Source organism: Narcine bancroftii, chromosome 12 (genome assembly GCF_036971445.1).
Source record: "Narcine bancroftii isolate sNarBan1 chromosome 12, sNarBan1.hap1, whole genome shotgun sequence".
NCBI classification, from domain to species: domain Eukaryota; kingdom Metazoa; phylum Chordata; class Chondrichthyes; order Torpediniformes; family Narcinidae; genus Narcine; species Narcine bancroftii.
Window position 1 is genome coordinate 7,097,550 of NC_091480.1, and position 13,051 is coordinate 7,110,600.

At 43.2% G+C, this 13,051-nt stretch overlaps 1 protein-coding gene across 2 annotated transcripts; it reads right to left on the minus strand.

The window, feature by feature from the left end:
• Window positions 1-200: 200 nt before the first annotated feature.
• LOC138746429 (parvalbumin, thymic-like) lies at window positions 201-12,813 on the minus strand. 2 transcript variants are annotated; one of them, XM_069904606.1, is made up of 5 exons: window positions 12,705-12,813; window positions 12,083-12,156; window positions 11,136-11,262; window positions 2,963-3,072; window positions 201-462 (listed from the first exon to the last, which is right to left on the minus strand). In XM_069904606.1, the coding sequence occupies exons 2-5, from the start codon at window positions 12,147-12,149 to the stop codon at window positions 437-439; spliced, it is 330 nt and encodes a 109-aa protein (XP_069760707.1). In that variant the 5' UTR covers window positions 12,150-12,156; window positions 12,705-12,813; the 3' UTR covers window positions 201-436. The 2 variants fall into 2 exon arrangements, with proteins under 2 accessions (XP_069760707.1, XP_069760708.1); XM_069904607.1 differs by lacking the exon at window positions 12,705-12,813 and adding an exon at window positions 12,380-12,485.
• Between the last annotated feature and the right edge of the window lie 238 nt (window positions 12,814-13,051).

Below are 13,051 nucleotides of genomic sequence, written 5' to 3' on the forward strand. Positions count from 1 at the left end.
TGTTCTTAACTTGTTTGGTTTCAATACAAATGTTGTCTTTGACTGGATTTTGTGTATCTGTCGAGTTTCGAGTTTTACTCCATTAATATTTCCTTGCATTTTTAATTTCCTTGACTATTTCTCTTTAAGTTATATTTATTTATTTTCAAAAACAATCGAGGAGAAATAAAATAGTCGAGAAAGGAATCCAGCCAAGGAAATTATTTTCAACAGTGGTGTTCTTTATTATTTTGTGAAGACATCAAACAATAAATATTAATTTATGTGCACGGAAAATGTCCATTTAAAAAGTTTCAATAAAGGAAGCGACACTTTGACATTTATTAATGCCATTCACTGTAACAAAATGTATAAATAAAAATGTGTTTGCTTTATGAGATGTTAGTAAAAGTGATGGAACTGCTCAGAAGTGGGAGAGTGTCCTTTTTCAGTCTGTTTATGCTTTGACCATTGTCCTGAACTCTGCAATGCAAGAAAGGGGTACATATGAACACGAGTGAAAACGAGCGCTATTGTCAAAAGAAAGTACACTTAAAATGCCTGCCTTTGTATTGGTTCAAGCTGACACTAGATTGCCATAAGTTATATGAGAACATAGAAGACTACAGCACAGTACAGGCCCTTCAGCCCACGATGTTGTGCTGACCCGTATATTCCTACCAAAGAAAATGAAACCTTTCTTCATACCTCGTAACCCTCTATTTTCCTTCCATCTATGTGCCTGTCTAAGTCTCTTAAATACCCCAATGTTCCAGCCTCCACCACCATCCCTGGTAAGGTATTCCAGGCCCCCATGACTCTCTGCATAAAAAAACCACCCCTAATGTCTCCCCAAAACTTCCCTCCCTTCACATTGTATATACTTCCTCTGCCGTTTGCTACAACTATTCCATGACTGTGAATGTCTTTCCATCAGATCCATGGAAACTTGCAAATTTCTACAGGTGGAGAGCATTCTAACTGGTTGCATCACTGTCTGGTATGGAGGTGCCAATGCACAGGACAGGAACAGGCTACAGAGGGTTGTAAACTCGGCCAGAGTCATCACAGGCACCAGTCTTCACCATTAAGGAGATCTACATGAGGCGGTGTCTCGAGAAGGTGTCTCACCTTCTACCATCAAGGACCCTGACCACCCAGGCCATGCCCTTTTCCCACTGCTATCATCTGGAAGGAGGTGCGGCAGGTACGACATTACTAAAACAGCCTCTTCCCTTCCATCACCAGATTTCTGAAAGTGCAATGAACCTATGGACACTACTTAATTTTTCTCTTTTTTTGCACTAGTTTTTTTTATAAAATGTTGTACTTACGGAATTGTAATTTATAATCATTTTTGCACCTTGTCCTGCACGGTACAAAACAATAAATATATTGACATATGTTCATGATCAGAGACCTAGTTCTGATTCTGGAACTTTATGGCACTGAAGGAGATTATTTGGCCCATCGTATCCTTGCTAGCTGAATTGGGACCAGTCCTTGTCTGGATAGATGATACAGAGATAGGTGGAGGGGCAGGTAGTGATGAAGAAATGGAGAGGCTGCAGAGAGATTTGGATAGATGAGGAGAATGGACTGAGAAATGTACAGCCATGAACTTTAGTAGAAGGAATAGAAGGGCAGACTATTATTTGGAGAGGGAGAACATTCAGAAACGGAAGTCTTCGTGCAGGATATCTGAAAGATTAACCTCCAGGTTGAGTCGGTGGTGAAGAAGGCAAATGCAATGTTGGCATTCAGATCTAGAGGAATAGAATATAAGAGCAGGGTTGTGATGTTGAGACTGAGTGAAGTTTCATTTAGGATACAGTTTTGGGCTCCTTATTTAAGAAAGGATGGGCTGACATTGGAGAGGGTTCAGAAATGATTCCTGAAATGTAGGGATTAGCATATGAGGAATGTTTGAGGCTCTTGGACTGTACTCCTTGGAGGTCAGCAGAATGAGAAGGATCTCATAGAAGTATTTAAAATGTTGAAAAACCTGGACTGAGTGGATGTGGCAAAGTTGTTTCCCGTGGTAGGAGAGTCTAGGACAAGGGGGCACAACTTCGGGATTGAAGGGCGCCCACTTATGCGGAGGGTGGTAAACCTTTGGAATTTGCTGCCATAGGCAGCTGTGGAGTCCAGGTCATTAGGTGTATTTAAGACAGAGATTGATAGGTATCTGGATAGTCAAGGTATCAAAGGTTATGGGGAGAAGGCAGGGGAGTGGGGCTAAATGGGAGAATGGATCAGCTCGTGATGGACTCAACAGGCCGAATGGTCTACTTCTGCTCCTAGATCTTATGGTCTTGTCAATCTGGAGGGATTCACTCACTCCCTGATCTACTCCAGTATTCTAGAAAAACTGGCTCATTTCAAGTTTGGCAACTGGTCCAGGCAGGAACAAGGAGGGTATTACAATTGTAACATAACTGAAAGGAGTAAAGATTCATCACAGCTCACCTAAAGTGGACTGAAATGTATGAAAAAAAGAGTATATAGATTTTTACTCACTTGTTGGATATACAGTAAAACCCCTGTTATCTGAAATTTAAGCAACCAGCAGCCTCAAGCAACCAGGGGAGAAAAAAAATCGCAGAAAAGAAATAGGGACATTTAAAATTGGTGCATCTTGCCATTAATTCACCAATCCGCACCACGTGCAATCTCAAGCAAACAGAAAATTAACTTAGCAGGCATCTACCGATCCCCATAGGTGCCAGGGATCAGGGGGTTTGCTGTATTCAGAAGGGTGTTAGATGTGGTCTTTATGGCTGAAGGAATCAAGAGAGATAGAGAGAAAGCAGGAATAGTGTATTGAAATCATATGATGAGCCATGACCGTACTGGATGGTGCAGCAGGCACTAAGGTCTGACGTGCCTTCTCATGCGCCCTATTTCTATGATTGTATGTAATTAGTCCTCCACATGCCATGCAATACTGACCACAATGCAGATAAACAAGTATTTAACGCACCATCAACCCCAATCTTGCCATCATGATCTGTGTCTCCTGCTTGAAGGAGAGCGGTTGTCTCCTGATCGCTCAGTACCCGGGCATTGGGTGAGAAGTTCTGTAGGAACCGCCTGAAACCAAGGAAAGCCAATAAATCAGTTGTGGGCATCAACGCGCACACAAAAACACTGGAGAACTGAGTGGGGTCATGGGAGCAGCTGGAAGAAAAAGAGATGATCGTGCGCAGGCTACCAAAATTCAGACACCAGGACCAAGGCTGGGGAACCCGGAGTTGATAGAAGCAGTAGAGCCATAGACTATTTAAGATAGAGATGAAGACTCTGACTGGAGTCAATGAAGGGCAGTTGTTGCCAGTTCCCAGTTTTGTTTATTGCCCGATATAGAACCTTAAACATTACAGCACAGTACGAATCCTTCAAATGGAAACCTCCTGCATAACAATCTAATTTTTCCCTCCCTCACACCCAGAATCTTCCACAGTAAAAATCCTCAAATCTGGACTGCTCAGGGATTGGGTTGGTCCGGATTTTCACATTTTCCAGATTCTCGGGCAGCACTTTTAAAATACAAATTTAAGGAGGAATAAAGAAGAGGTGAACAGGTAAATGTTGACAGTTTATTCATTAGCAAATACAGCGCACTTCATTTATCAAGACGTGCAGTTTTAAAGAAAAATAAAGTAAGTCAACACTTGACAAAAATATAAACAGCATTTTTTTCATGTAAAAAAGAGCACAAGATGCTTGAAATTGTGTGTAAAAATGAATATAGTAAAAGAATAGAAATGAATTCTTTGTGATAAAAATGACCTGTGTTATGAATGGTCGGTTGTTGCCACTCTGCATCTGTGGCTCTTACACACGCATGCACACAAAAGCCCACTAAATAGAAAAAGTTTGAGAGTTCGGATTCTCAGGTAGTCCGGTTTCCTGGCATTCAGATTTTTGGTCTTTTACTGTATTTTTCTTACATCTATGTGCCTGTCTAAGAGTCTTTTAAATGTCCCCATTGTACCAGCCTCCACCATCACCCCCAGTATTGCTATTCTCTGTGTGAAAAACTTACCTTTGACATCTCCCCAAGAACTTTCCACCCCTTGCCTTAAACAGATGTCCTCTAGTATTGGTCATCGCCACCCTCAGAAAAAGGTTCTGGTCGTTCACTTTATCTATGCCTCTCAAGCACCAGGAAAGCTTAGTTTTGCGTGGTATCCAGGCATTCCAAAATAGTCGCCACTCTCTAGTGCCATTTTGGATTCAAAAACGTGGCAAGGTCAATCGCGACGAAGGTCAAACTGGGTCTGTAGCATTTCAGCGCAGCAGGCCAACCAGGCTCATTCGCGGCAGTTTCCCGCCGCCGCAGCAGCTGCTCAGTCCTCATGGACGGGTGGGAATCCGGAACAAGCAGCCGCTCTGTGTCGTCGGTCACCATCCTGGTGAGTCAGGTTTCCGTGGCTTCAGTAGCTGCCCACCAAAGGGGGAAAAGGATGAAAGGGAAATGAAGACCGGGTCGGAAAATGGGTGAGGTGCAATATCTTACGGGAAGGTGGATCAGGCTCTGGGGCCATGTTGCAGATTCTGCTCATTATTATGTACATAGTAATTATTAATTTCAATTAAGATTTGACATGCCCTCAAAAACTTCTACAGGTGCACTGCGGAAAGTACACTGACTGGTTGCAACACAGGCCTGGTTTGGAAACTCAAGTACCCAGGAACACAGAAGTCTGCAGAATTTAGCAAATGAAGAAAAGTTCATCACGGACACCAACCACCCACCCACTGAAGACATCTGAGTGAGGTGCTGGCTCAAGAAGGCAGCCAATATCATAGTCCACGGTCACAACCTCTTCTCTCTGCTCATTTCAGGCAAAAGGTACAGAAGCCTGAAGTTCAGCCACTTTAGATTCAAGAACAGTTTTTAATCCAACAACTTTTAGGCTCTTGAATCTCCCTGTACTCTTCTAACCCTAACCATAAACTACTCTAAGACCATCAAAAGATCGACTTGCATTACTAAAATATTTTTTTCCTTGCACCAACTGGAACAATGAATATTTATTTATCTTTCCTTTAATATTTATTACTTCTTTTTCTGTCCTAGAATATTGCAGTAATTTAACGTACACCATTGTAGTTGGTGAATCTTATGTACTTGTGTGGCTGAAGCAAGTAAGAATTTCAGTGCGACTGTACATCGTACTCGTGTATATGATAATAATCTCCGTTGGAGCTGCTGTAAAGACAGCACTGCCACTAGTGCGGACCTGGAAGAGGAAGATTGGAGACAAAGCGCTGTTCTGAAGGGTATGACCATCCAGTCTTAATGCTAATGTCGAGGCTTTAAATGGCCTGTACAGGCCACAATGCTTCCTATCTTTGTGTCATCACCTGGCCAGAGTTCCGTTGCTTCAGATGTGATAGAGGGGGAGGAATGAAAGGGGGAGGAGTGGCATTGCTAGTCAGGGAAAATATCTCAGCTATACGAAGTCAGGACAGCCACCAGGATTTGTCTACAGAGGCCATATGGGTGGAGTTGAGGAACGGAAAAGGTGTGACCACATTGATAGGGTTGTATTATAGAATGCTCAAGAGAGAATTGGAGGAGAAAATCTGTAGAGATAGCAGACTGAAGTAACAAGCAAAAAGTTGTGATAGTAGGAGATTTTAACTTTGACTGGGACTCCCATACTGTGAAAGGCTGGATGGTTTAGAATTTGTGAAATGTGTTCAAGAAAGTTTTCTAAATCAATATATAGAGGTACCAATGAGAGAGGATGCAGAATTTGATCTCCAATTAGGAAACAAGACAGATCAGGTGACAGATGTATGTTCAGATGAACATTTTGAGTCCAGTGACCATAATGACATTAGCTTCGTTAATTATGAAAAAGGATAGCTCTGGTCCTCATGCTGGGATTCTAAATTGGAGGAAGGCAAATTTTGTAGAATGAGAAAAGATCTACGAATAGAGGATTGGGATATGTCATTTTCTGGTAAGGGTGTGTTAAGTAAGTGGATGGCCTTCAAAGGTGAAATCTTGAGAGTGCAGTTTGCATGTTCCTACCACTAACATCAAGTTCACTGGCCTATAATTACCTGGTTTAAAGGCAAAGTTATCAGGCATAGGGAACCGTGGTTTTCAAGGAATATTAGCGATCTGGTTAAGAAAAAAAGGGAGATGTATAGCAAGTATTGGCAACACAACATGGAGCTAATGAGGTACTTGAAGAGTACAGAAAATGCAAGAAATTACTCAAGAAAGAAATCAGGAAGGCAAAAAGAGACGAGATAATGTGAAGGTAAACCCGAAGGGTTTATACAAGTATATAAATAATAAAAGGATAGTAAGGGACAAAATTGGTCCCCTAGAGGATCAGAGTGGTCAACTATGTGTGGAGCCTCAAGCAATGGGGAAGATCTTAAACGGTTTTGTTTGCATCAGTATTTACTCAGGAAACTGGCATAGGGTATAAGGAAGGAAGGGAAACAAACAGAAGGGTCATGGAGATTAAGGAGGAGGAGGTGCTTGTTACCTTACAGTGAATAATGATAGATAAATCCCCTGGGGTGGATTTGATATTCCCTTGGACCTTGAGGGAGACTAGTGCAGAAAGCTGGTTCCTGGCTGATATATTCAAACTATCCTTAGTCATGGGCGAGGTGCCTGAGGATTGGAGGATAGCTCATGTTGTCCTGTTGTTTAAAAAAGGCTCCAAAAATAAACCAGGTAATTATAGGCCAGTGAACTTGATGTTAGTGGTAGGTAAATTATTGGAGGGAGTTCTGAGAGATAGGTTATATAGGTATTTGGACAGACATGTACTGATTAAGGACAGTCGGCATAACTTGTCATGTTTTACATATCTTGCAGAGTTTTTCAAGGAGGTTAGCAAGAAGGTAAATGAAAGAAAGGCTGTGGATGTTGTCTACTTGGACTTTAGTAAAGCCTTTGACAGGGTCCCACATGGGAAGTTAGTTAAAAAGGTTAAGACACAAGGTATCCATGGTGAAGTAAACTGGATTTGAAATTGGCTGTGTGGTAGAAAACAGAGTGGTAGTGGATGGTTGCTTCTCAGACTGGAGGCCTGTGACTACTGGTGTGCCTCAGGGATCCGTGTTGGGACCATTGTTGTTTTTTTGTCTCCATCAGTGATCTGGATGATAATGTGGTAAATTGGATCAGCAAGTTCACTGATGACACAAAGATAGGAAGCATTGTGGACAGCAAGTTTGCAGAGGGATCTGGACCAACTGAGACAATGGACCAAAAAATAGCAGATGGAGTTTAATGCAGACAAGTGTGAGGTGATGCATTTTGGAAGGGCAAACCAAGGTAGGACATACACAGTAAATGGTAGGGCACTGAGGAGTGCAGAGAAGCAAAGAGATCTGGGAATACAGATAAATTGTTCCCTGAAGGTGGTGTCATAGGTGGATAGGGTTGTAAAGAAAGATTTTGGCATCTTAGCTTTTACAAATCAAAGTATTAAGAATAGGAGTTGGGATGTTATGTTGAAGTTGGTTAAGACATTGGTGTGGACAAATTTGGAATATCATGTGCGTTTCTGGTCACCTAACTACAGGAAGGATATCAATAAGATTGAAAGAGTGCAGAGAAGATTTACTAGGATGTTTCCGGGTCTTCAGGAGTTGAGTTACAGGGAAAGATTAAACAAGTTAGGACTTTATTCCTTGGAGCGAAGAAGAATGAGGGGAGATTTGACAGAGGTTTACAAAATTATGAGAGGTATAGACAGAGTGGTTGCGAGTTGTCTTTTTTCCCCATTTAGACTAGGTGAGATAAATACAAGGGGTCATAGTTTTAAGATGAAAGGGAAAAGTCCTTCACTCAGAGAGTGGTGAGAATGTGGAATGAGCTGCCATCTAATGTGGTGAATGCAGGCTCGATCTTGTGTTTTAAGAATAAATTGAATAGATACATGGATGGGAGAGGTCTGGAGGGTTATGGAATGGGAGCAGGTCAATGGGGCTAGCAGAATAATGTTTGGCACAGACTAGAATGACAAAATGGCCTGTTTTCTGTGTTGTATCGTTCTATGGTTAAAGGAGCTGATGCTGTTTTATTTTAAAATCCTGCAACTGCAGAGGCCTTTGCCCAAGATGGGACCCAAGTTCGGCAGCGGCCAGAAGGGATTGAATACTCTGGGGTGCAGAGAACCAGAAACAGGAAGAACACCCCCTGTTGAGAAGGTAAAGCAGAAGAGATGACCCTTCAGGACGGTGAACACAGCAGTGAACCAATCAGAGGCTCAGCGGCCAAAGGACCCACTTAGGTTGTGGGCAACGCATTCGGGGACCTGCGCAGGCTGTGGCCTGCTGGAGACTGGCTCATAGCAACCAGGTATTGAATCTGGGATTCAAGAGGTTGCTGAGGGCAAGAGGGGCTCCCAAAAGACATCATGCACTGAACGCCTCCTGATTGTGTTAGAGGTTTGGATTTGGAGCTCAGGATCCCTATGGACTGAACAGCTGCAGAGGCTGTGTGAGCATTGGAGGCGAATCTACAGACACTCAGTGACTCTGATGGGACTCTCTTTTGTTTCTCTTCCTATAAGGGGCACTGGGCAATGCTAATGCAGACTCTTTGCTTGCCTTACAGCAGGCAGAAGGCAATTTTGTGTAATATTACATGCTCTGAACTATTTCAAGACAATAAAGGAATCTTAAATCTTGAATTACTTATTTCCTTCAAAAGGAATAGGGAGAGAGTGTAAACATGGATAAAGTATCAACCATAACCATACTGAATAACAGAGGCATTCAAAGGTTCGAATAGTCTGTTTTTAATTTCTATATATGATTTTAAGTCCCCACTTCTACCAATTCCTCTGGCACACCAGCTCCTGGTAGTCTAAATACATCTGGGATTGTCTAATCTCGGAACCTAAGCAGGCTCAGACCTGGTCAGTACTTGGAGGGGAGACTGCCTAGGAACACCAGGTGCTGCAAGTTTCTGTGACAATAATGGAATTTTTAACCTTTATCTTTTTTTAAGAGAACCTCATTCCACGTGGAATGCTGAAGGAAGTCAGCAGGTCTGGCAGAATCCATAGCAGGCAAAGATATACAGTACTACCAACATTTCAAGTCCACTGCGAGAACCACTTAACTCATTTTACATGCACACCACCGTCTGTGTGAAGAAGGAAACTCTCAAGTCCAGTGTTTAAATCTTCCCCTCTCAACTGTAAATCTAATTTTAGACACCCCTACCCTGGGAAAGAGTCTGCAACTATTTATCTGTGCCTCTCACAATTTTATAAAACTCCTCTATAAGGACCTAAGCTCCATGGAGCAAAATTCACCCTATCCATCTCTCCTTATAATTCAAGCCCTCCAGTCCCAGAAACATTCTTTTGAATTTTTCTTGCACCCTTTCCAGTTTCATGAATGTATTTACTCCAGCTGGATAACCAAGACTGCACACAATACTCCAAATGCAATCTGTACAGCTACAACCTGATGTCCTTGAACCAGGACTCAACATTAGGGGAGCTCCGCTCCAGTACCTCATGGGGCCGTTCTGGCTACCCTCTCACCACCCCCGGTGCTGAGCACTATTCTGGACATAGAAGGAAACTGTTTCTTCCATGACTGGTACATTCACCCTCCTTCCTCGTCCTACCATTCACTTGCAATTATACAACACGAAATACAACATGGTGGCCACCAAGGCCAGGTCTCCCGAGACCTCCTTGTCGCCATTTTTGGTGAGCTCTGGCACCTAAAAAATTAGCATTGCACCCCTGCTCAACACCCTGACCAATGAAGATGGGTTTTCAAAATGCCTTCTTAATCTCCCTGTCTCCCTGTGTCACCGCTTCCATGGAACCCTGTATATGTACCCTTGGGCTTTTTTGTTCTAAAGCAGCCATTCTCAACAGGGGAGTGGCCAAAGCACATCTAAGTAAAAGTCTTGTTTTCTTTTCACCTCACATAACATAAATATGTGGTTGGTTGGAGAAAAGTTCGGAAGAAACCAAAACTTGGCTGCTTCACAGGGAAGGGGGCCCATAAACTCTGAGTAGAGTCCTAGCTGAGAATAGTTGTTCTAGAACATCACCTTGCTTTGAATTCATGAGAGAAAACAAAGAATTGAATTTCAGGATTATTCCTTGAGGCATGCATAAAAACATAGCATTCAGGCCATTCAGCCCTTCTTTCTTGCACCACCATTCAATTTGATCATGGCTTATCATACAACTATTAGACTAGTCTTGCTCTCTCTCCATCTTCTTTGGTCCCTTTAGCCACCAGGGCACCCCTTCTGAATATATCTAATGAACCAGCCTCAACAACTTCCTGTGCCAGAGGGTTCTACAAGTTCATGACTCTCCAAATGAAGAGGTTTCTTCTCATCTCAGGTCCAAATAGCGCTCCCTTATCCTTAGACTGTGCCCCCCTTGTTCTGGACTTCCCAATATCTGGAATGTTTTTCCTGCATCTAACCTGTGCATTCCTGTCAGAAAGTCATACTCATCAACAATATCCCCTCTCATTCCTTTGAATCCCATCGAGTAGGTCTTTCTTCAATGACCAATCTGTCAACACGATATTGACGAAAATTTCGGCTGGTGGGCCTGTGCTCCACTTCCTGCCCCACCCCCACCATTTTATTCTGGCACCTGCCTACATTTTGTTCAAACCTTGATGAAGGCCTCAAACCCAAAACAATTTGTTATGTATTTTTACCTTTGCTATATAAAGAACACTGTTTGACTTGCTGAGTTTCCCCATCATTGTGTTTTTACTTCAACCACGGTGTCTATAGACTTTGGTGACATTAATATACTCACGCTGAAATTCTTAATTGCTGCAAGTACTTTGAAAAAAACAATGCCAAGAATATTCCTCAAATTATCCTAAGGTAAGAGATAATACAGTAAAACCCCCATTATCCAGTACTTATGAGGATTGGTAGATGCCGGATAAGCGAAATTCCCGGTTGCTTGAGATTGTGTGTTGCGTGGATTGGTGAACTAACGGTGAGATGCGCCAATTTTAAACTTCCGTATTTTTTACCTATTAATTTTGTTCCATTTTTTTGCCAGTTGCTTGAAATCTTCCGGATAACAGGGGTTTTACTGTATTCGCAATCACACAGTGCAAGAAAAAAAAGTGGGGCTTTAATAGTGCAGCCAAGTGCCCACCTCAGCTCATCTTCCTCAATGAATCCACTGCCATCCTGGTCGAGGATGCTGAAAACTTTGGTGAGATCATCCGTTGTTTTCTTATTCAGACCACTGAGAGAGAAGAATAACTTGTGGTCAAATGAAGCTGCAATTGATGAGGGGGAGAGAGAGAGAAAATTCAAAGATAGTACAGTGTAAAGACACAGCATCACCTCCCCTCCCCCCTACCTTCGACTAACAAAACACAATTCCAACCCTTGATTACCAACATTACATGAGGGAAAGTGGCATCTTTCCCCAGTTTTTGCACCTTTAGATGTTGTAGCCAATTTTTTCCTTTCAGTAGACGCAAGGAAGACTAGATGCTGGAATTGGAGCCACAAGCAATCTGCTGGAGGAACTCAGTGGGTCGAGCAGCATTTTGTGGGAGGAAAGAAATAGTCAATGCCACCGGACGGAACTCTTCATTATTCTTGATGAAGAAGGATTCTAGCCTGAACAGTTCACCGTTACCTTTTCTCCCTCAAATGCTGCTCGAGACATTGAGTTCATCCAGTAGATTGTTTGAGTCTTATTTTCAGATTTTGGTTTGGTGGGAGGTGGGGGGGAGTGGATTTGAAGAGATAAGTCTGGGAATATGGGACAAATTTCCTGGACTTACCCAATGGTCTGGGTAATGGGACAATGTTCCTGCCTTCATGGTCTGGGAAATGGGACAATGTTCCTGCCCTCACAGACTGGGTGACAGAATGGTGATCCTGCTCTCATGGTCTGGGTGATGGGACTGTGAATCTGGCCTCACAGGCTTGGGGATGGAACGGTGACCTGGCCCTCACACTCTGGGTGATGGGAAAATGCTCCACAATCTGTGCGGAGCCTAAGAACACCCCAAGAGATAAGGGCAGCAGTGAAGAGTTTAAAAATTCTGCTGGCTCCAGTTAAAGGAGAAAGTGATAATACTTTACCAGCATTTTGAGCCAGAGCCTTCTCGATGTCACCGCTGTTGAGAATGGTTGTCATTTGGTTAGACATTTTGATGCTAGGAAATAATCAGAAAATAGTTTAATCACCCACTGTTGCTTCTTGAGGAATCCCTAAACATAATCTCAACTAAAACGGACTCCTCTCTCTCTCCCTTCCTCCCCTCTTTCTCAGCCCTTCTCTCCTTCTCCCCTCCTCTCTTTCCTCCTTCTCTCTCTCCCCTTCTAACCCCTTCTCGTCTCTCTCCTCTCTCCCTGCCTTCCCCTTCCCCTTCTTCAGACCAAGGCTGCCGGACACAAGAGCCAACGCCGCTTGCTCAGGGAGCCCTAACTCCCTTTTCCTCCGTTCCGAGGGGCCGTGAGCAGGTTCACTTCGAGCCGAGGACCTTCCTCGCAAGGCGGACGGTTCACGTTTAAAGTTCCATGGGCGAGACCCCCCCCCCCCCCGTTCCAGAATGGCACAGAGTCCAAAGCTGGGGCAAGTCTCAGTGAAGGAATGGCATCCCAGGGAATTCTTCCTCCTCCTGCCAGCACTTGCCCTCGCTGGTTCAACCGATGCCACTTTGAAAAGACCAGAAGGAACAGTGAGAGAGCTGGAGCAACTCACCTGCTGTGTGGATGTCTTCCCAAAGATGTTCGGCAGGTGAGGGGGAGCGACGCAACGTGGCGCCCCTGATGTGAGCACCTCCTTATATACTTTTCATTTTGCAGAGCGTTTGCAGAATTCAGATTTCAACGTCACGACTCCTTCAGCGCGGAGCAGGGATCAGTGTCAAATAAACCTACCAGCTAATCGTTTTTCAAAATCTATTTTTATCTGCTTAGAATTTATATGTAATAACAATCAATACTTTTGCTCTCTGCCGGGACCTTTGAGTCTGGGGTTATAATCTGCCAAATATTACATGAAATGCTTGAAATTGTCTTCATGTTTGAAATAAAAGTTTCTCAGCT